At 45.7% G+C, this 19,711-nt stretch overlaps 1 protein-coding gene and 1 pseudogene across 3 annotated transcripts in view; one reads left to right on the top strand and one right to left on the bottom strand.

Annotated features, from left to right (window-relative positions):
• The first annotated feature begins 1,677 nt into the window (after positions 1-1,677).
• PCBD2 (pterin-4 alpha-carbinolamine dehydratase 2) overlaps positions 1,678-19,711 on the top strand; it is a 49,072-nt gene continuing 31,038 nt past the window's right edge. Inside the window, exons 1-2 of one of the 3 annotated variants that reach the window (XM_057540705.1) lie at positions 1,678-2,278; positions 5,629-5,760. In XM_057540705.1, coding sequence (XP_057396688.1) covers positions 2,228-2,278; positions 5,629-5,760 — 183 coding nt within the window. In that variant the 5' untranslated portion in view covers positions 1,678-2,227. The other 2 variants (XM_007172169.2, XM_007172170.2) reach the window with 2 other exon arrangements.
• LOC130707040 (40S ribosomal protein S15a-like) lies at positions 18,127-18,549 on the bottom strand (annotated as a pseudogene).

The following is a 19,711-nucleotide window of genomic DNA, read 5'->3' on the forward strand; positions in this document are numbered from 1 at the left end:
ATCCTATCAAGGATACAGGAATTTCCATATTGTTTGATATGTAATGGGGCCCTGTTCTAGTCTGGAGGGTGAGGAAAGGCTCCCAGGATGACCAGCAGATCCATGGCTTTGCTTCTGACACTTAGCTCAGACAAGCTACAGAGTTTCCCCTGGAGGGAAATGTGGAGCAGGGCTGCTCCCTGGAGGGGGGGGTTCAAGTGTAGAGGGTCAGCCTTCCGGAAGCACTGGTGTTGAGGGAAAGGGAAGCAGACGGGGGAAGGAAGTGGTCCAAGACCAGCTAAACCACCCCAAGCCAAGCATGTCTGTCGAGAACACCGTGTCCCAGGAACCAATGCCAGGAGGGGACTGCAAGTACATGGAGGACAGCAAGGATCATCACAATGCCAGCCACCAGGGATATAAGTCCAAACACTTCTGTCCATGACTTCTTGGTATCAGAGTTGCCAAGGAAAACCACATGGTCAAGCACTGGGTGGAAGTGTTTTTATTCACTTAGAGACAGCAAGATCAGTCACAGTAGTGTGCAGAGTGGCTCATGGGTGTCCCTCACCCCCAGCCTATGTCTAAAGAGCACCCCTCTAGTGCCATAGCATTGTGTGCCCCAAGGTCATTGACATCCATGCTTAAGCAGAACAAAGAAGCACACATTCAGTCTGAAAGAGGGAAGGATACCTTCACAGGCTGATAAGCCTGGCACAGTCTGTGTGGGCTCTTTTTTGGTAAGGAAGTGTTCCAGGTCCAAGGCCTATTCTTACGTGAAAGACTGTGAGCAGGAGACTGCTTTTCTCAACAGTGTCCATTACAGAGGATGTGGCCAGTAAATCTTTGCTAAGGGACTTAAATCCTGCTAAGAGACCTACATGTGAGGGCAGGGCATTCACAGCCCCTACTGGTGGGCATCACTTCCCCTGGGCCCTAACTAGCATCCTGCTGCTGCTTTCATGACTGGAGCTGACATGCCACAGTCTCGTACAGTGGTGTTAGGGAAGGAGAATGATGAAAGCAAACTAATGAAAATGATGAGGGGTCTCCAACTTGTTACCTCACAACTACCAGTTCATTTCTCAGTTCTCACTTTAATGAGCAAGTTTCTATAGCATTTTTCATAATCCTAAAAACCCAAAGTAAATATTGGAAATACAATTTCTAATTCCAACCCTTGTCTCTGTCCACCTAAGGCATCAGGCAAAGGAAACTAGAATGTCTTAGATAAATGCCTTGAGACCAGTGACATCTGATGAAGGTCTACAGCAAGATTGCTCTGCTGAGTTTTCATCAAGTGGGCAAAAGCGAAGAAGATGGGTTGGGCCATAAGTCTGAATTTTAGACTTTTGGGTAAACAGGTTTTATTTTTCCCAAGTCCACATGAGAAATAAAACCAAATGCTAGCAACTGCTAAGTTGAACTTAAATGGACTCGTTTTAAAAAAATATTCTTGAGTGTATTGCTATGTCCTCTGCAAAACTGCTTATATTATTGATTTGCTTAAACTATTTAGTAAAAAAAGATACAAGTGAATATACTAAAAAGCACTGAATTGTACACTTTAAAGGGTGAATTTTATGGTATGTGAATTACACCTCAAAAAGAAAAAAAGGCAAAAAAAGGAATGATGATAAGAGAATGAAATACTAATACAAATATAAAAAAGAAAGAATACTACTTTTGTCGAAAAATATATAAAAAAAATTTATCTAAATCTGTCCACATGTATCTCCGAGGTGCCTGTGTACCGTGCGTGTGCTACCTTTTAGAGAGCACTATGAGCTAGGTTTTCCAAATTATTTTATCTAGGCAAAGACAGATGAGCCAGTTTGCCCAGGGCAAATAACAGAGCAGAGCTCACTTTCCAACCGGCGGCTCCCTGCCTTATAAGGCCCTTAAGTGGATCACTATGGTTCACTCAACCGCGAGCAGAGGGGAGTGGTCCCCAATCACCCCCCGCCCCTCTGCAGCTCATCTGTTCCTGCCCCTGCCTGCGCAGACTGTTCGCCCCACCGCCCAGAAGGGAGCCCAGCGCGGTCAGACGGTCGGCGACAACCCGAGGCCCGGACACCGGAGAGCGAAGCGGAGGTCCATCCTCATCGCCTCGCCAGGCCGCCTACCGCTCTCGCACAGGCGGGAAACCCGGCACCGGGCGGGGATGACGGGGATGGGCCGCAGAGCCGGGGCTGACAGCATCTGGGCCTGCGGAGGCCTGCCGGGGGCCTGCCGCGCGTCCGCCTAGATGCCAGCAGCGTCGCCGGCCATTGAAGCACCTGGGGGCCTTCCGGGGCAGGTCCGCGTCTGGGCCTGCGCGGCGCGGGGCCGGGTTGTGCGGCAAGTCCTGGGCCGTGGCTGGGAGCTGCCCGCTCGGCCCCTGACTCCGGGCAGGGGCGGGCAGGCAGCGCGCCGGGCAGCCCGCGGCCAGAGATTATGGCTGCGGCGCTGGGGGCGCGAGGGGCGACGCGGCGTTGGTTCGCGGCGCTGCGGGGCAGGAGCCAGAGCCTCGCGGCCATGGTGAGTGCCGAGGGCTCGCGGTGCGGGAGGAGGGCGAGGCCCCGGCGTGCCGGCCGAGGGGCGGAGGGACCGGGGCAGGCCCCGAAGTGGGCCGGGCCTTCGGGCTCGGACTTTGGGTAGCCACGTTTGGGCACCTGGCACCTGCCCGACGCGCTGGTCTGAGACAAGGGTGGCCGCAGCATCTGACAGTTTTCCCTTGGCCTAGAATTTCGTCGTAGCCTACGAAATTGCCAACCGGAAAACAAACCAGGACGACTTTCGTTAAAAAAAAAAAAAGTGAATACGAAAAGTAGTTGTGAAAATATTTCACGGTTAGGGACTCTTTATGTGATTAAGGTGGCGTTGGGTCCTCTAGATTGTGCGCTCGGTGAGAGCAGGCACCGTCTCCGTCTCGGCTCGCTTGCTGTGAACGGGGCACTGAATGTTGAATTAACTCATTTGCCTTGGTGTTAATTTTTTTGAGGAATTACCAATAAATTATTTTTTTGGTTGCACATTGATTCTTTCCTCTTCCGAGGGGCGTCCTGTCCGTTTCCCCGCTTTAGAAGTTAACATATTGGGGGGTAAGTTAACGCGAGGGAAATTTTTAACTTGCAGCACCACCTAGTGGGAAAATACTGCATTAAACTCACCATTTCATTTTCTTAGATTGCTTGCCAGAGCCCATTTGGCAGTTTACGGTGAGAACGCGAGATGGGTGCTTACTGTCACCTAGGCGTGTCCCAAGGCATACCTGTGTCTAGGGAGCTGGTGATCAAGTAAAATTATGGGGTTTGGGTAGGGATGAATGAGCAGCCGCGATTGGAGTGGCTGCCACGTGCCAGGCTCCCTGCTGGGTGCCTTCACACTTAAGATCTCTTTAAGCCTTTAAAAAAATCTGGGCAGGTGGATATTGTAACATCCCCACTGTAGAACGCTGCTACTCAGTGAGAGGCTAAGTGATTAATTCAGCACCCACAGCTGAAACAAAGCTAGGCTTCGAATCAAGGTTGCTCTCCAAATCCTATGCTTTCCCCTGTCTCTCCCCACACCTCCCACAGGAAAAAAAAAAAAAGTCCACCACAAAGGGTTCCGCAGAGGGTATGTCCCCAGGGGGACCATTTGTGTTATGTAGGTGAAGTGCCTCCATTTCACAGTCCTGAACACGGTCCCTGTTCCTAGGCAGACATCTGTGGTGAGCACACATTGACCTCACTGGGGATGTGGATGGTGGAGAGGGCGGAGGAAAACAGCTCAGCGTGTGCTCCACAGACTCCGGGTGACTGCGGCATTGCCCACAACATGGTTCATAGTTTTCTTTGCAGCTACTCAGTGATTCCAAAATAGTTTGAGTTGAGTTAAAATTTTTATTTAATAAAAATGTTAGCTTATTTCCTGTAGCAGGTCTTTCTGTGAAATTTTTCAGAGCTGTCATTGTAAAGCTAATCGATACATTGGTTCTTAACAGTAAATGGTTTTTTTTTTTTTTTTTTTTTTTAAAGGATTTTCTTATTTATTTATTTATTTATTTATTTATTTTTGGCTGTGTTGGGTCTCCGGTTCGTGCGAGGGCCCTCTCCAGTCGCGGCAAGCGGGGGCCACTCTTCATCGCGGTGCGGGGACCGCTCTTCATCGCGGTGCGCGGGCCTTTCTCTATCGCGGCCCCTCCCGTCACGGGGCACAGGCTCCAGACGCGCAGGCTCAGCAATTGTGGCTCACGGGCCCAGCCGCTCCGCGGCACGTGGGATCTTCCCAGACCTGGGCTCGAACCCGTGTCCCCTGCATTAGCAGGCAGATTCTCAACCACTGCGCCACCAGGGAAGCCCAGTAAATGGTTTTTGATAACAAGCCTTTAAATGTTTTTCCTTAATTAAGAGGTATTCTCACTTTCTCTTTTGTTAGTTGTAGGGCAGGGTAGCTGGCCTAGCAAGGAAGAGAAACTAGAAAATTGGCTCATTAGCATCCTTTTGTCCTCCTTGTAGAATAAGTTGTCTTTAAGGTTACTTACTTTGCCTTCTTAATTACACTGATGTCCGTGATAAAGGGTTGTAGGATTTCTGAAGTGGGAATGAGTTGAAGTTTCATGGCAGAGGATACAGCTCAGCCCCCGGTTGCCCTTTGATAAGGAGCCCTCACATTAGTTCAGTCTTTCTGGGTGCCAGTCCCTCCCTCATCTGAGACGATAGTAACCCTGCATATAGGGAAGGCAGGAGGTACTGGTGGGCACTTATGCCAGAGCGAGAGCATAGCTCTTCTGACTTCTCCTGGAGTGTCCTTATCTTCTGTCTGACATGCTGCTTAGAGTTCTCTCAGTTAAAAAACAAATAGCATGGAAAGTGTGGGCCTGTTAACCAATAGAATTCCGGATTTGGGAATATCATCACCAGGATGAGTAGGAACAAGGTGGACAGTTGCGCACAAGTGCTTCCGACTGGGCAGTGCTCTGGCCAGACAGTTAAGGGAGTTTGTCTTACCGGTGTTTCTGAGAAAACTCACTCCACTAAAGCAGGGGCTTTTTACCTGTAGTCCAGAGGGTCTGTGGACACCCAGAAGTTATTATACAAAATCCCCTGTAAATGTGCATTTGTTTTTTCTCTTTGAGGGTTGGTTTTCATTACAATTGAAAGGGGATGGTGAACCCAGATAGTTGAGACTCATGTGAGTAAGGACTGAAGGCTACTAAGGTGCTGTGGGACCATCCAAAGAGCAGCAGACCAGGAGTTTAGAGCCCTGGGTTCCAATCCTGGTTCTGCCGATGGACTTGCAGGGTTTCCTCGGGTGGGTGTGTTGGCCGCAGTTTCCCAAGTCCTGGAGTGCTGGCCATTGGTGATGATCTTTGGTAAGATGGACAAATGGTTGATCTCAGCTGTGTCTGTAATAAACCAGAGAAGCTGAATTGTACAGTTTGAGGCGTATGTAAGGGGTGATAAACCCACATACAATGGAGACAGCTTATTCTGTACAGAGCTAGCCTTGTTTTTGTCTGTTTTTTGAGAATTTTGTATTTTGAGAACAAAGGAGTCAAAGATGGTTAGAAGTTGTTGCCCTTAAGACTTTTTTCCACATCTCTACATAAGGTAAAGAGCAGTAAATTTATTTGAATTTAACCAAACCTCTACATTTCATGTATTAAATGTGTTCTTTTCATAGTCAGCAGATGCTCACTGGTTGACAGCAGAGGAGAGGAACCGAGTTATACTTGACCTTAAAGCAGCAGGATGGTCAGAATTAAGTGAGAGAGATGCCATCTACAAAGAGTTCTCTTTCAAAAATTTTAATCAGGTAATTATTACATATTCCTGCTTGTGCCATGGTCTATTTTTGTCACCTTAGGCTGTAACTCTTTCTAATACTACTGGTTGTCTGGTGCCCTGTGGATCCAAGATCCAAATCCTTTTTTCCTTAAGAATTCAGTGATAGTTACTCCTTCCTTGTTGACAGTTGCTACCACCCAACTGGGTGATTCTCAGCTCTAGGGGAAGAGGGTGATTTGCGTGATTTGGAAAATCAGATTCTGAAACCACTATTGCTCTGATTTGGTGTTGGTTAGGATATTTAATTTCCTTTCAAATTTTGAGTAACATTAACAGAGAGTGTGAGCTTTTTATACTGATCAGAAGGGGACATGAGTAGAAACGGTTGAGAAATATACACCTGCTTGACTAATTTCCCCTACTTTTCTTGGATGGTTGTCAAGTTTTCTTTCTCCTTATAGTTGCATTTCTGTCTCTAAATCATCTCCCAAGCTGCACCCTCTTCTCAGATTGGCTCATTTTCTCCAAGCCCAATAGCCAGCCCTTGAAGGTTTTCTTTCTTTCTAATAAATAAATTTATTTATTTATTTATTTATGGCTGTGTTGGGTCTTCGTTGCTGCGCGTGGGCTTTCTCTAGTTGTGGTGAGCGGGGGCTACTCTTCGTTGCGGTGTGCGGGCTTCTCATTGCAGTGGCTTCTCTTGTTGCAGAGCATGGGCTCTAGGCACGTGGGCTTAAGTAGTTGTGGCTCGCAGGCTCTAGAGCGCAGGCTCAGTAGCTGTGGCGCACGGGCTTAGTTACTCCGCAGCCTATGGGATCTTTCCGGAACAGGGCTCGAACCCGTGTCCCCTGCATTGGCAGGCGGATTCTTAACCACTGCACCACCAGGGAAGTCCTGAAGCTTTTCTTAAAAGCTGGTCCCTGCCTTGGATATTCAGCCTTAACAGGGGAACTGTTCCATTAGGGCCCCACCCTGTTTAGAGAGTCATCTCCCATCAGTTCTTACTCCATTGCATTTATATAAGGTCAGTGCTTTAGACTATTCCATGATTGTTCAGTTAGTTTGATAATCCTCTGGACAGATTTATTGTTTTTATTTATATTATGTGTCAGCATCTAGAAGGCAGAGATCCCGTTGGCTTAAATAACTGTCTGTTGTACATAACACAGTTCTGGGTACAAACAAGCATTTGATAAATGCAGACATTGATTACAGTGTTTGCTCATTTCTGGAAGGGTGTGTGAGGACCAGATTTCCACCAAAGAAACCTTGACACGTTTTCCTAGTAAATGCCGTTGGCTCCACTGTGCTGCATGCCCTGTTCTGGTCTCCATCCATCTGGCTACCAGCCTTCTGCTGTGTCTCCGGCTCCTGAGGAAACCTGGACCAAGCCGACTCCTTGTCGCTGCTGCCCCACATGCTCAATGGCTCTTGTCAGGGGCTTAGCCCTCTGTGGCTGGTGGCAGGGAATCCCACTGGTACAGTAAGCTTGTGCATAAGCTCTAGGTAGCATTTTCCAAGCTTATTAAAATTCTTTAAGCCTGGGCTAATTTATTGCGCTTGAACATGTGGCTTAAAGTACTTGAGTAGTGTTGCCTTAGACTCTGCGCATGAGTCAGTCATCCAGACCCACTCTAACCTTGTGCTCAGGGTACTTTCGGAAATGGTGGGGGGAAGGGAAGCTGTGCAGGGTATCCTTGATCAATTGTAACGTTATTCACCAGGACATATAATTTTCTTGGCTTCCCCCCCCCCGCCCGCCCCCCGCCCCACTCACCTTTTAGGAGAAAGAGGCAGACGACAAGAAAATCAGCTGATGTCAGGGAATGTATTCAGAGAACCAGCACTGATATTATATCCTGGGGTTGGTTTTCTAGCCAGGCTCCTATGACTTCTGCATGTAATGGCCTGTAGTGGCAACTGATGTCATGACAAGTGTCAGTGCCCACCAGCCAAAGACCACCAGGAACATACCAATAGCTGAACAAGTTAGGCTTATTGCTTGTTGCGGTGAGGAAGGGTGCACACCATAGGGAACTGTGGGGCATCTCAGGAAGACGGTGTTGGAAAGACTTACTACCGGATTTGGGCTGGTGTTGGTGATTTTGGAGTCTTTAAGGATCAGAGCTTTGCTCTGGGTTGGGTGCTGTCTGCAAATGGGCTCTTCTATGATTCACTATTTTAATAAATCTTACCTAGAGGGAGAATGGACTAAAGTGGGGCCAAAGCTGAAACTGGTAAAGAAGCAACAGTCACTTATTAGCCAGGAGAGGCGGGTGTTTGGTATTTTGTGATTTGGACAATGTTCGTGTTTTGTTTGTGTTGAGATATCATTGCAGAGTGATATCTGTGATACTCTGCATTACATTATTGTCATGATTACAATAATCATTACAAGAGTGGTTTTATTTTTGTCCTAATCCTTCATGGTCACAGAGTGGCCTTGTCTGATGTTGCTGTTGCTGTTCAGCACCGAGGCCTAGGTTTGAGTACCCGGCTGGCTGCTAGCAACTTGGAGGCCTAGGTGGTAGTCCAGGCCAGCTGCCAGGTGTCAGGGCTGCTTTTCCCTTTTTCGCAACTAATGTTTAGAGTGATGACCCTCTGGCACTGATGGATCCTCACTTATCTTTCATTTATTTTTCAATACAGAAAAGGTATTTTTTAAAATTATAAAGCAATGATATAAAACATTAAAATAGGATGGTGTAAATAAAAATTTTCCCATTGCAACTACTTCCATCTTTTTACCTCTTCTCTTCTAGTCTTTCTCCATATGTATAGTTTATTCACAATGTGGCAATTGTACAAGCAGTTAAATTTTTTTAAAGTAGTTTAATTTTTATTGTAAAAGTAATATTCATTAACAGATATTTATTAAGCACCTTCTCTGTGCCAGGCACTATTCTAAGCTCATGTAGCTCCCTTTCTAGCAGAGAAGATAGACAATAAACAAATGAACAAATAATATAATTTCACATAGTGATTAAGTCATGAGGGAGAATAAAGTAGAATATTGGGATGGAGAGTGACAGAGGGGTGAGCACACTATTTAAGATGGGGGGGGGCTGGAAAGGCCTCTCTGGGGAGGGAACATCTGAGACCTGTGTAATGTGAGGGAGCTGAGCATGTGAAGACCGAAGGAAGAGCATTTCTGGTGGAGAGACAGCAAGTACCAAATTCCTGGAGCAGGAGTGATCTTGGTGTGATTGAGGAAGAGCCAGGGGGCCAGTTTCTGGAGTGGACAGAAAGGAGAAGAGGCCGAAGAGAGGGAGGGGCCAGAGCACTGGAGCCTTGTGCAAGGAGTTGGATTTTATTCTGTGAAGGAAAGCTCTTGGAGGATTTCAGGCAGGGAAGTGCCATTATTCAGTTTATGTGCTAAAAAGATCACCCTGGCTGTTCTGCTGTGAACAGATGGTAGAAGGGCAAGAGTGGCAGCAGGCAGAATGTATAGGTTGCCATGTGATAGGCTAGGCAAGAGATGGTGAGAGACTATGGGGGAAGCAGTGGAGTGTGGAGAGAAACGCAGGATTTCTCATTTATTTTAAAGATAGAACAGTCCAGACTTGCTGTTAGATTGGATGTGGGGGAAGGAGAGGGTCCAGGATGGTCCCAAGGTTTTGGTTCAAGCTGTAGGGTAAAGGGTGGTGCCACTGGTACCATTTACTTGGCTGGGGAAAGTGGAGTGGAGAGCAGGGTAGGGAATTAAGAATTCCGTTTTGGACATGTCAGGTTTGAGATAACTTACCAGTCACCCAAGTGGCAATATTGGATCGGCAGTTGGTGATACGAGGTCAGAGTTCAGGCTGGGGATAACAGTTTGAGAGCCGTCAGAGGGGATAATTGTCCTGGATCGGCAAAAGAGGGCAGGTGGAGGTGCAGGCACGGTACATCCATTGTGATAGGAAAGAGGCTGAGTGTATGTGTACAGATGCACGTAGGTTGCCACGTTTGTCTTGGGAAGAAGAGGTAGTTTTCTCTTCTGATTGCTTCTATTTTTTTTTAGTGAAGTCATCAGTTGAGAATGAGTCGGGGTGGGAGGGAGGAGTGTTGGAGATCTGGGAAAATAGGAAAAGGCATGAAATAGTCCTCTTAGAGACTAAGACAGTGAAGGAACTGTGAAATGTGGTCGGTTGCTGGGCAGTTCTCAGTGTCACTGGAGATTTATGGGCGAACATTTAAGGTGAAGATCTTGTGTGTTTTGTCCAGCCATGTTCAGCTGCTTGGGCACAGGCTTGGAGTAGGTGCAGGATTGGGCTTAACAAGGGCTGAACTTTTTTTTTTTTTAAATTTATTTTATTGAGGTATAGTTGATTTACAATGTTGTGTTAATTTCTGCTGTATGGTGATTCAGCTGTATACACGCGTGCACGTGCACACACACACACATATTCTTTTTCAAATTCTTTTCTATTATGGTTTATCACATGATATCCCTGTGCTGTACAGTAGGACCTTGTTGTTTATCCACTCTCTATGTAATAGTTTGCGTCTATTAAACACAAACTCCCAGTCTATCCCTCCCCCACCCCCTTCTTCCTTGGCAACCACAAGTCTGTCCTCTATGTCTCTGAGTCTTTCTGTTTCGTGCATAGGTTCATTTATGTTGTATTTTAGATTCCACATATAAGTGATAGCATATGATATTTGTCTTTCTCTTTCTGACTTACTTCACTTAGTATAATAATCTCTAGGTCCATCCACGTTGTTGCAAATGGCATTATTTCATTCTTTTTTATGGCTGAGTAATATTCCATTGTAGATATGTACCACATCTTCTTTATCCATTCATCTGTCAGGGGACGTTTACGTTGTTTCCATGTCTTGACTATTGTAAATAGTGCTGCAATGAACATCGGGGGATGCATGTATCCTTCTGAATTATAGTTTTGTCCTGATATATGCTCAGGAGTGGGATTGCTGGATCATATGGCAACTCTATTTTTAGTTTTTTTGAGCAACCTCCAAACTGTTTTCCATAGTGGCTGCACCAATTTACATTCCCACTAACAGTGTAGGAAGGTTTCGTTTTCTCCACACCCTCTCCAGCATTTGTTATTTGTAGACTTTTTCATGGTGGCCATTCTTACTGGTGTGAGGTGGTACCTCATTGTAGTTTTGATTTGCATTTCTCTAATAAGTAATGATGTTGAGCATCTTTTCATGTGCCTGTTGGCCATCTGTATGTCTTCTTTGGAGAAACGTCTGTTTAGGTCTTCAGCCCATTTTTCTAATGGGTTGTTTGTTTTCTTTGTTATTGAGTTGTATGAGCTGTTAACAAGGGCTGAACTTTGCCAGATGAGTACAGTGGAGGAACAGGGGGCAAGGAAACTAAGGATGTGTGCAAGGGAGGGTCAAAACATTGGACTTTGGAGTCTAAGCTGGTGAGGAGGGAAGTGCAGTCGTGATGTGGGAGATGGAGAGTGAAGAGGTCGGAGTGTCAAGTAATATAACGTTTTTGGAGAGCAATTGGGTGATGTCTATCAACTTTTAAAATACCCATTGACCAACAATACCCATTGTACGAATCTAGAAATTTATCTTCTAGGTACCGTCCCCTGTGTATGCCAGATGGGTATGAGAAGATGTCCACTCTAGCCTGTGAACCTGTAACTTTTTATTGTGAGCAGGCGTTTCCACATGCGTGTGTATGCCTTGCTAAGACCATGTCTCCCTCACTGCAGCCCTGCCCTTAGCAGGAGTTAGGGGAGGCCCACTGTGCTGCATGTGACAGCACCTCTCCTGGCCTCAACTTTACACGCTGGAGGGAGCTGTGGTCAGAGCTGATGACCCCCATCTCCCCTATGAGACTTCACACTGGGTATTAGCAGGTATTTTTTTTTAGTCTTTGCTGAATATATAGGTAAAAAATGTTCTGTTTTGTTTGCTCAGTAGGGTAAGAACATTTTCCAGTTCTTTACATAGTCTTGTCTTTTTACTTACAGTAAATCTTCAGGAGTAAGATTACACTTGTTGGGTGTTACTGTTTTTTTTTTTTTTTGGCCGTGCCTCGCAGCGTGTGGGATGTTAGTTCCCCGACCAGGGATGGAACCTGCGCCCCCTGCAGTGGAAGCGCGGAATCTCAACCATTGGACCACCTGGGAAGTCCGGGGTGTTACAGTTTTTAAGTGGTTTGCTTATGTAGCGTGTGTGAAATGGTATTATAAGTTTGCTTTAGAATCCATTTCTTTTATTACTATAGAAATTGAACCATACATTTTAGAAACCTTTTCATTGACCCTGGATGGAAAAGCTACTTCTCAAAGCTTTGGGTTATTCTAGGTTTTACCATAAGAAGTAGCTAGTAAAATATATTTGGACTTTTTTCCTCTTAGAGGTTTTATTCCAAGATATGGTTAGTTCCAAAGAGTCCACATGCATTTGATAGCTCAGATCGGCGCAAATACTTAGTGAATATAAATGTGAAAATTCCCGAGGGATCCTAATGGCGTAGGTGGATGAAGTGGCCGTGGGTTTTGGTTGCTGTTAGCCCACTGTCTTTCCTCGGTGGCGGTGCAAAAGTAATGGTGAGACTCCATGAGTATTCCGAGCATGGCAGTGCCAGGGCCGAGGCAGGAAGTTGCGACACTTGGAGTACTTGGACTTAGGGTGGGGTTGGCATTTGTAAAGGAGTTTTGCTTTTCTTCTGTTCATGTAGACATAAGGAGGGAGAGGTCTCTGAGTGACATGTAAACGTATTCTTAGGTGTTTGGCAACTGCAGGGTAATAGTGTTGAAAGAACAAAATGTCAGTTAGAAATGTGGGTGTGAGCCTTCCATAAAGATACATTTTGTTAGGCATTGTCATGTGGGGACAAGTGGGAAGCTTACAAAATCAGAGGAAATGGGTTTCCCTGGTGACGCAGTGGTTAAGAATCCGCCTGCCAATGCAGGGGACACGGGTTCGAGCCCTGGTCTGGGAAGATCCCACATGCCGTGGAGCAACTAAGCCCTTGTGCCACGACTGCTGAGCCTGCACTCTAGAGCCCGCGAGCCACAACTACTGAGCCTGCAAGCCACAACTACTGAAGCCCACATGCCTAGAGCCCATGCTCTGCAACAAGAGAAGCCACTGCAGTGAGAAGCCCGTGCACTGCAACAAAGAGTAGCCCCCACTCGCCGCAACTAGAGAAAGACTGTGGGCAGCAACGAAGACCCAAAGCAGCCAAAAATTAAAAAAAAAAAAAAAATCAGAGGAAATTTTATGCTTTGGAAGCAGGTTTAGAAGATGAGGCTTTGAACCCAGGCAACAGCTACTCCAGATGCCAGCAGGTGGAGCCCTCCAGGGCAGGAGCCCAGGTGGGCCAGGCGGCATCACAGCCCCCTGGGAAGGCTGTCCCCAGTCTCTCATTCTTGGATACTGGACCACCCCTGTTCAGTGCAGAAACAAACTTAGTATCAGGAAAAGGTAAGGGTGGGGGTGGGGCAGCTGACCTAGTTTGGTACCTTCTGGGTGAATGAAGAGTTCTGGGTGGAGGAGATAAGGAGTTTCCACTTGGTAATGGAGAGCAGGTTTGATTCATGAGAGAGGGACTGAGCTTTGTGAGAAAGAACTGTAATTCTCTGCATTCCAGGAGGAGCTCCTGTACCTTGTCTGTGCTTTATTAGGGGGGCCTGCCTGCAGGGTATTCGATTTTGTTAGATGGAATCTTATGAACTGGCTGATATTCAGCCAGATTTGACCTACAAAAATGGCTCTTTTACATGGTTCAGTCTTAATAGCTTGTCCAAGTTGAGTATCTCTCACAGGGCAGGGTCCAAGCTCTATTTGTGCTATGTCTTGTTCAGCACATTTTGGTTAATGTAACTGCTGCTGTTAAAAGATTTCTGGCACTGGACTAGGGAGAGGGCTTCTGAATGGCCTCGCGGTGGTGACGATGGTGGAGGAGTGGGGTTCTGTGTGTCTAGCAGCAGTAACACCCACCATATGTGAGTTTGGGGTTTGTAAAATGGTTTCTATTCCTGTGCCTGGAGCTCCTGCTGTAGAGCAGTTGAAAGTTACTGTTGCTGACTTACTTTGTAAAGATGTTTTATTGAGGAATTTGATAATAGGCTTATGGTTAACATTCTGAAACACTTAGTGAAGTCAAAGGCTTGTTGATACCAGAAGACAGACAACTGTTAATGAAAATCTTAACGATCCTCGAAGGACATGGGTGGAGGTCTCAGGCACTCTCCTTGCGAACGAATTAGTTCAGTTTTTATTGTTCATTAAGTTATGAGTCAGTAATTCAGTAATATAAATGTCACATCTGAGCGCTCTTGAAAGTGGATATTCACTGCCTGGTGAGGGTAAAGAAACGCTCTCAGTGAGGGTGTTCCTAAGGCTTTGGCATCATATAGGTTAGAAAGTGTCATTTTGCTTTTAAAGTTTAGGCTATTATCTGTGTGTCTGGGAGCCAGGGAAAGTGAAAACTTGTCTGATTATCACACCAGTTGCTTGCTCTTAACATGTGCCCACTGATGGGCTTTTTTAGCCAACTAGAAACCTGAGAAAGTGTTCACAGTTGTCATTGGTGTAGAGAGTAGAGACGCTACCTTTTAGTAAACTTTACCTGAAATTTGGGAAGCTAGTAAGAATATCTGCGTGGTGTATTCATGTTGGTTTTCACTTTGAAGTTATTGCTGGAGTCCCGGGGAGCCCCGGGCAGGACACGCTGATGTTGTCAGGTGGTGGCTGGGACGTTGGTTTGGTATCCACCAGGGTAGGGAAATTAGAGCCTAAAATGTTATCATTTGGAGTCTTGCTTCTGCTGTTTATGTCATAGAAGAGGTTTAGAGCTGATGTGTATTTGTAAAAACACATGTGATAGATAGATGAGGGGAAATGTAAAACAGGTGTAAAAAATGCAAATATGACACCACACTGCAATGTGAAAATGCTGTGGTCATTACACCATCCTCTAATAAAAATGGACTTTTAACTGCATCGTTTTTTCTTAGTAGTATAGTAAACCTTCTGTTTACACAACTTCGCCTGAGTATTTTGTAAAAGTCAAACAGCCAAGAAATATAATTTCCTCAAAAGTCTTTGTCTTGCCCTTTTACAGATGGCGTAAAATCAGATGTGTAAAAAATAAAAAGCAGTTTGAGCTGACGTGAAAGGTATTTCAGATTTATGCTTTGCAGATGATATTGGTATGATTAATGCATTCATTACTTTTTTTTATTGCTTTTCACAGATAATGTACATGATGCATGGAAAATGTTGTGGATTTAAATCTTTGCCAGGTTTAGACTGTGACTATCAACAGATGTTATCATATAAGTACTATAATTATTATAAAATAAAAAATTTGTCATGAAATGCATTGACATAAATTTCATTTATGTAAATTGCTTTCATTAGTATAAAACCTTAGTGTAGCTGTTAGGGTTTGTGAAGCACTTTAGATGAGATTAACTTGGTATAATGTGGTCACAAATGGGCTGCTTTAAATTTAACTGACAAGAAAATAACACTCAAAAGTTAGGAAATTACTGAGGCATTTGTTTTCAGCCTGCGTTGCTGGTACCGCTTAAATAGGCTGAATATGAATTAATAACAATGGACTGCTGGCTCGATAATTACGGAAAATAATTTAAGGAGACCTTAAGTAATCACTTAAAAGTATTTTGGTCTTGTTTTCTGTTCTGTTTCTGTTTTTCTTTGGTATGCCACTCCATTGTTTCAGTACAGCCATTATCAATAGTGTTTAGGTTTGCACAGCAAGAGTTTTGTCAATAGAGTTTTGGTGCATTAGGGCCATGACATAGAAACTTGCATTCAGCTGTTTTGAAATACGGACCTTGGGTGCCTGATGAAGAGGCTTTATCAACTCTTTATCAGCTCTTCCGAGCAGCAGCTACAACGCTGCACTCACGTTTCTGTGGCCAGGTGGTGACCAGTGGCTTTCTCACCTCAGGAGGCCTACCAGAGCTCACCCTGGCTCTGAGCTCTCTGTGTGTTGATCTTTTCTCTACATCCTTTTAAACAAAACAAAGCAATGCATCCTCTTCCCTGTTTTGCAGATAATTTACCATCATATTGCCCTTCTGATCCAGGCTGGAATGGGCCATTCTAACTAATTCACTAAAATTAGTCCTCTGAATTTTACAGAAGGACACAGAACCAGACTGTGATCATGGACTTGCTGTGGTCACACGGGGTCATGTCACAGTTAGTAGGCGCCAGACTCATCTCTGGTTCCCACAGCAACATTTTTAGATCCTACTGTGATATAGAAAGGTGTTTTTGTTTATTTTTTGATTTCTTCTGGGGGATATCTTGTTTTCCAAGGACTGCTTGTTGGATTTCTTTTCTGCCTTAGATGGGTTTGACAATACTTCCCTGAGAAAGGGGCTGTTCACCAGCTAGGACAAACAAAGCTGTGCTTGTGCGGGAGCAACCCGGGTATCACTGTTGATCAGACGTCATTTAATTGTATCGTTAAAATCAGTCTTATCAAAACAGCAAACGCCACTAATGAATCAGTTTGCTCCTGTGCTCTCAGCCAGTAAGGCAGGATTGTGGCCTTCTACCATATCATTCATCAAACTGACTTCAAATGCCCTGTCCTCGCCACTGCAGCACTGGCCATGGACATGCACCAGGTGCCTGGAGCAGACCCAGTCGGGGCTGGGCTGGGAGCCACGTGGTCTCCCCACTGAGAGCCAGAGGGCCTGGCTCTGTCAGGATCAGAGAGCGTAGTGAGGTCCTTGAGCCAGCAACCACTGAGGGGCTGGCACTGCTCTGGGCCCAAGGCGTGGAAGGAGGAAGATGCAAAAGAAGCAACTGATTCCGTTCCCGCCCAGAAGAATTCCCAGTTTTGTTGGGGAGGTGGAACATCTGCCTTGTATAAGATATTGATAGTTGATTTTAAAAAATATTTATCTATTTATTTATTTATTTCTGTTGTGCCGGGTCTTAGTTGTGGCATGCGGGATCTTTACTTGTGGCACGCGGACTTCTTAGTTGTGGCATGCATGCGGGATCTAGTTCCCTGACCAGGGATCAAACCCGGGCCCCCTGAATTGAGAGCACGGAGTCTTACCCGCTGGACCACCAGGGAAGTCCTGATAGTTGATTTTTAAAATTGTCATGCTAACTGGGCACTAAAATCTGAAATACTAAGAAGCTGAAAGGTGCAATCCAGGAAGTCTGCCTGGAGAGGGGGAGTTTTGATAGGTCTGATAGGTTTTTTTGAAGGAAGGAGCTACGGGGGAGGGGTCAGCAGGTGGTCAGGGACAGGGAGAAAGAGGGCACATCTTATTTGTAATGTGTGGGGGAAGTGAGGGCCCTAAGATTGGTTCAGTGAGCTGGGCTAAAGATTGGCATGGAGGGTCCTTGTGGTGCTCTCTCCCTCGTTCAGCATTGCCTCAGCTTTAAGGTATCTGAAGGCAAACTCTTGTCTTTCTGTCTTTCCTACAAGAAAGTTTCCTAAAAGAAACTTGTTTGTTTGTCTCAGCAGGACCACCATTCTCTCAAGCACCCAGACGTGAAACTGAAGAATTATCTTGGTGATCAGTCACCAGGAACTGGTCAGGGACTGTGCTTGGTCTGGGTGCACCTCTCCTCCCCCTAGCGCTCTGGCAGGAGCTTCCTCATGGCTTTTTACTTCTAGGCCCTCTCTGCCTTCATTGGCCTGCATGCTGTTTTACTGTGACCAAGTTGGTCTCTGCTCAGAAAATCCCAGTTCCTTTCTGTTACGTCTTACAAGACATCATCTTCTCAGAGGTTTTCAAAGCTGCCCACAGTCTCTAACCTTACCTCTCATTACTTCTCTGTAAGAGGCCTCTTTAGTCTGTTAGAGATTAGAACTGTAAGGTACCTGAGAGGTCAGCTAGTCGTCCCTTTCACTGAAGAAGTGGGGAAGCCAAGGACAGGGGGGCAAAAACATTAGTGGCCATACTGGAACTGGAGCTAACACTTATAGTATAGTAGGGGAGGGAGAGCATAAACAAAGAAAATAATGCATATATAATTGCCAGTTATGGTAAGTGCCATGAAGAAACATCCTAATAGCTAATGCTTAATGAACACTCCAACTTTGGGCCAGGCACTATGTTGTAAGGACTTTACATGTATTTATTCATTTAATCCTCACAAAACCGTGTCTTGAAGAGGATATTTACCTCATTTTACAGATGAGGGTACCGAAGTTTAGATTAAGTGACTTGCCCAGGGCCCCACAGTGGAGCTGGGATTTGATCCAGGCAACCCCTTCCATTTGCCAGTGTGGATACTGCCTCTGCAGCAGAAGAGACAGCTGAGAGAGAGAACATGGGAAAACCAAATTCAGCTGGAGGAGAGCTGTCAGGGAAGACCTCTCTAAGGAACTGATGAGCTGATGCATTTTCTTTTTCTTTTATTTCCTTTGTCCATTGAGGCATTTCATTTGCACGTGTGTACTACATCCCTAGGAAAAGAATCCCGGGATTTTCTTTCCTGTGTTTTGTTTTGCTGCTTCTCTGTCCATGATGCCAGCTGAGGTTGTCAGTATAATGAAACCAAATGGGCAATCTGCCATTTTTTTAGATCTTTGAGTTGCACATCAAATCTGGGACTGATCACTCCACACTTGTTTAACCTGCCCATGAGGTTCACAACAATTTTCCCAGCTCTGTGGTCATCAGTGATTTCAGATTCGCCAGTGTAACCATTCTTCGTTATTACTGTTAGAAACTGGACGATGACTTTGGAGCACAGTCTAGTAAGAACCTGGTGTTTGCATCTCTTTGGCATCATTGATGTTCTTGAGAGCATCAGCCAGGACATTCACATGCACCAATATGGCGGCCCAGAAAGGTGACAGGAAGAGGACAGGAGGGGTGAGGCCGTGGTGTTATGGGAAGTGGGCAGGCTGTTTGAGGACTTAGAGGATGAAGTGGAGGTGGGAGGGGGCAAAAAATCACATGAGGAGAATAGTAAGGAGGCTGTTGCATTCATCCAGGTGAGACATCATCACTAGGTGGACCCAGCAGGAGATTCTGGACTGGATAGTGACAGAGGGGAAGCAGAGAGGTATAGAGGTTGGAGCTGCTTTTAGTAGTTTATATGAGCAGGAACCAATGATGCCACACATAACACTTACAGGGAATAAAAATATCAAGAGAAAACCCAAGTTTCTCTACAAGGGAGGAGTGGTGATGGGTGGTGAGGAAGAAGAGCAGGGAGTGTTAAGTATGACTTCCAGGTTTAGAACCTGAGGAACTGAGTGGTTGGAAGGGACATTTACTGAGCTGGGGAGGTGTGGGAAAGGAACAGGATTGGTGTGCAGGGATCAAGGTTTCTGGTATGGATATTGTTACGTGTGCGTTGCTATGAGACATCCCAGTGTCAACCCTAAGAAGGTAGTTTTGTGTCTGGGTTGTAGATAATTGGGGAGACATAGGTGTGTATGGAACCAAGCCAATGTAATAGATGAGGTTACCCAGGCAGAAATTATAGTGTGAGAAGAGAAGAGGGCTCAGAACTCAGTCCATTTAGGGGTTGGATAGACGAGGAAGTGTTGGCAGAAGACTGAGAAAGACTTTATAGTGAAATAGGAAGAAAATCAGGCCAGTGTTGTACACAGAATCCAGAAGAAGATGATGTTTTAAAAGGGAGAGAGGGGGCTTCCCTGGTGGCGCGATGGTTAAGAATCTGCCTACCAATGCAGGGGACACGGGTTCGAGCCTTGGTCCGGGAAGATCCCACATGCCGTGGAACAACTAAGCCCATGTGCCACAACTACTTAGCCTGTGCTCTAGAGCCCATGAGCCACAACTACTGAGCCCGCGTGCCACAACTACTGAAGCCTGCGAGCCTAGAGCCTGTGCTCTGCAACAAGAGAAGCCACAGCAATGAGAAGCCCGCACTCTGCAACGAAAGGGTAGCCCCCGCTCGCCGCAACTAGAGAAGGCCCGTGCGCAGCAACGAAAATCCAATGCAGCCAAAAATAAACAAATTAAATAAATAAATTTTTTCAAAAAAGGGAGAGAGGAATCAGTTCTGCTGACACT

The sequence above is a fragment of the Balaenoptera acutorostrata genome, chromosome 2, assembly GCF_949987535.1.
Source record: "Balaenoptera acutorostrata chromosome 2, mBalAcu1.1, whole genome shotgun sequence".
Classification (NCBI taxonomy): Eukaryota; Metazoa; Chordata; class Mammalia; order Artiodactyla; family Balaenopteridae; genus Balaenoptera; species Balaenoptera acutorostrata.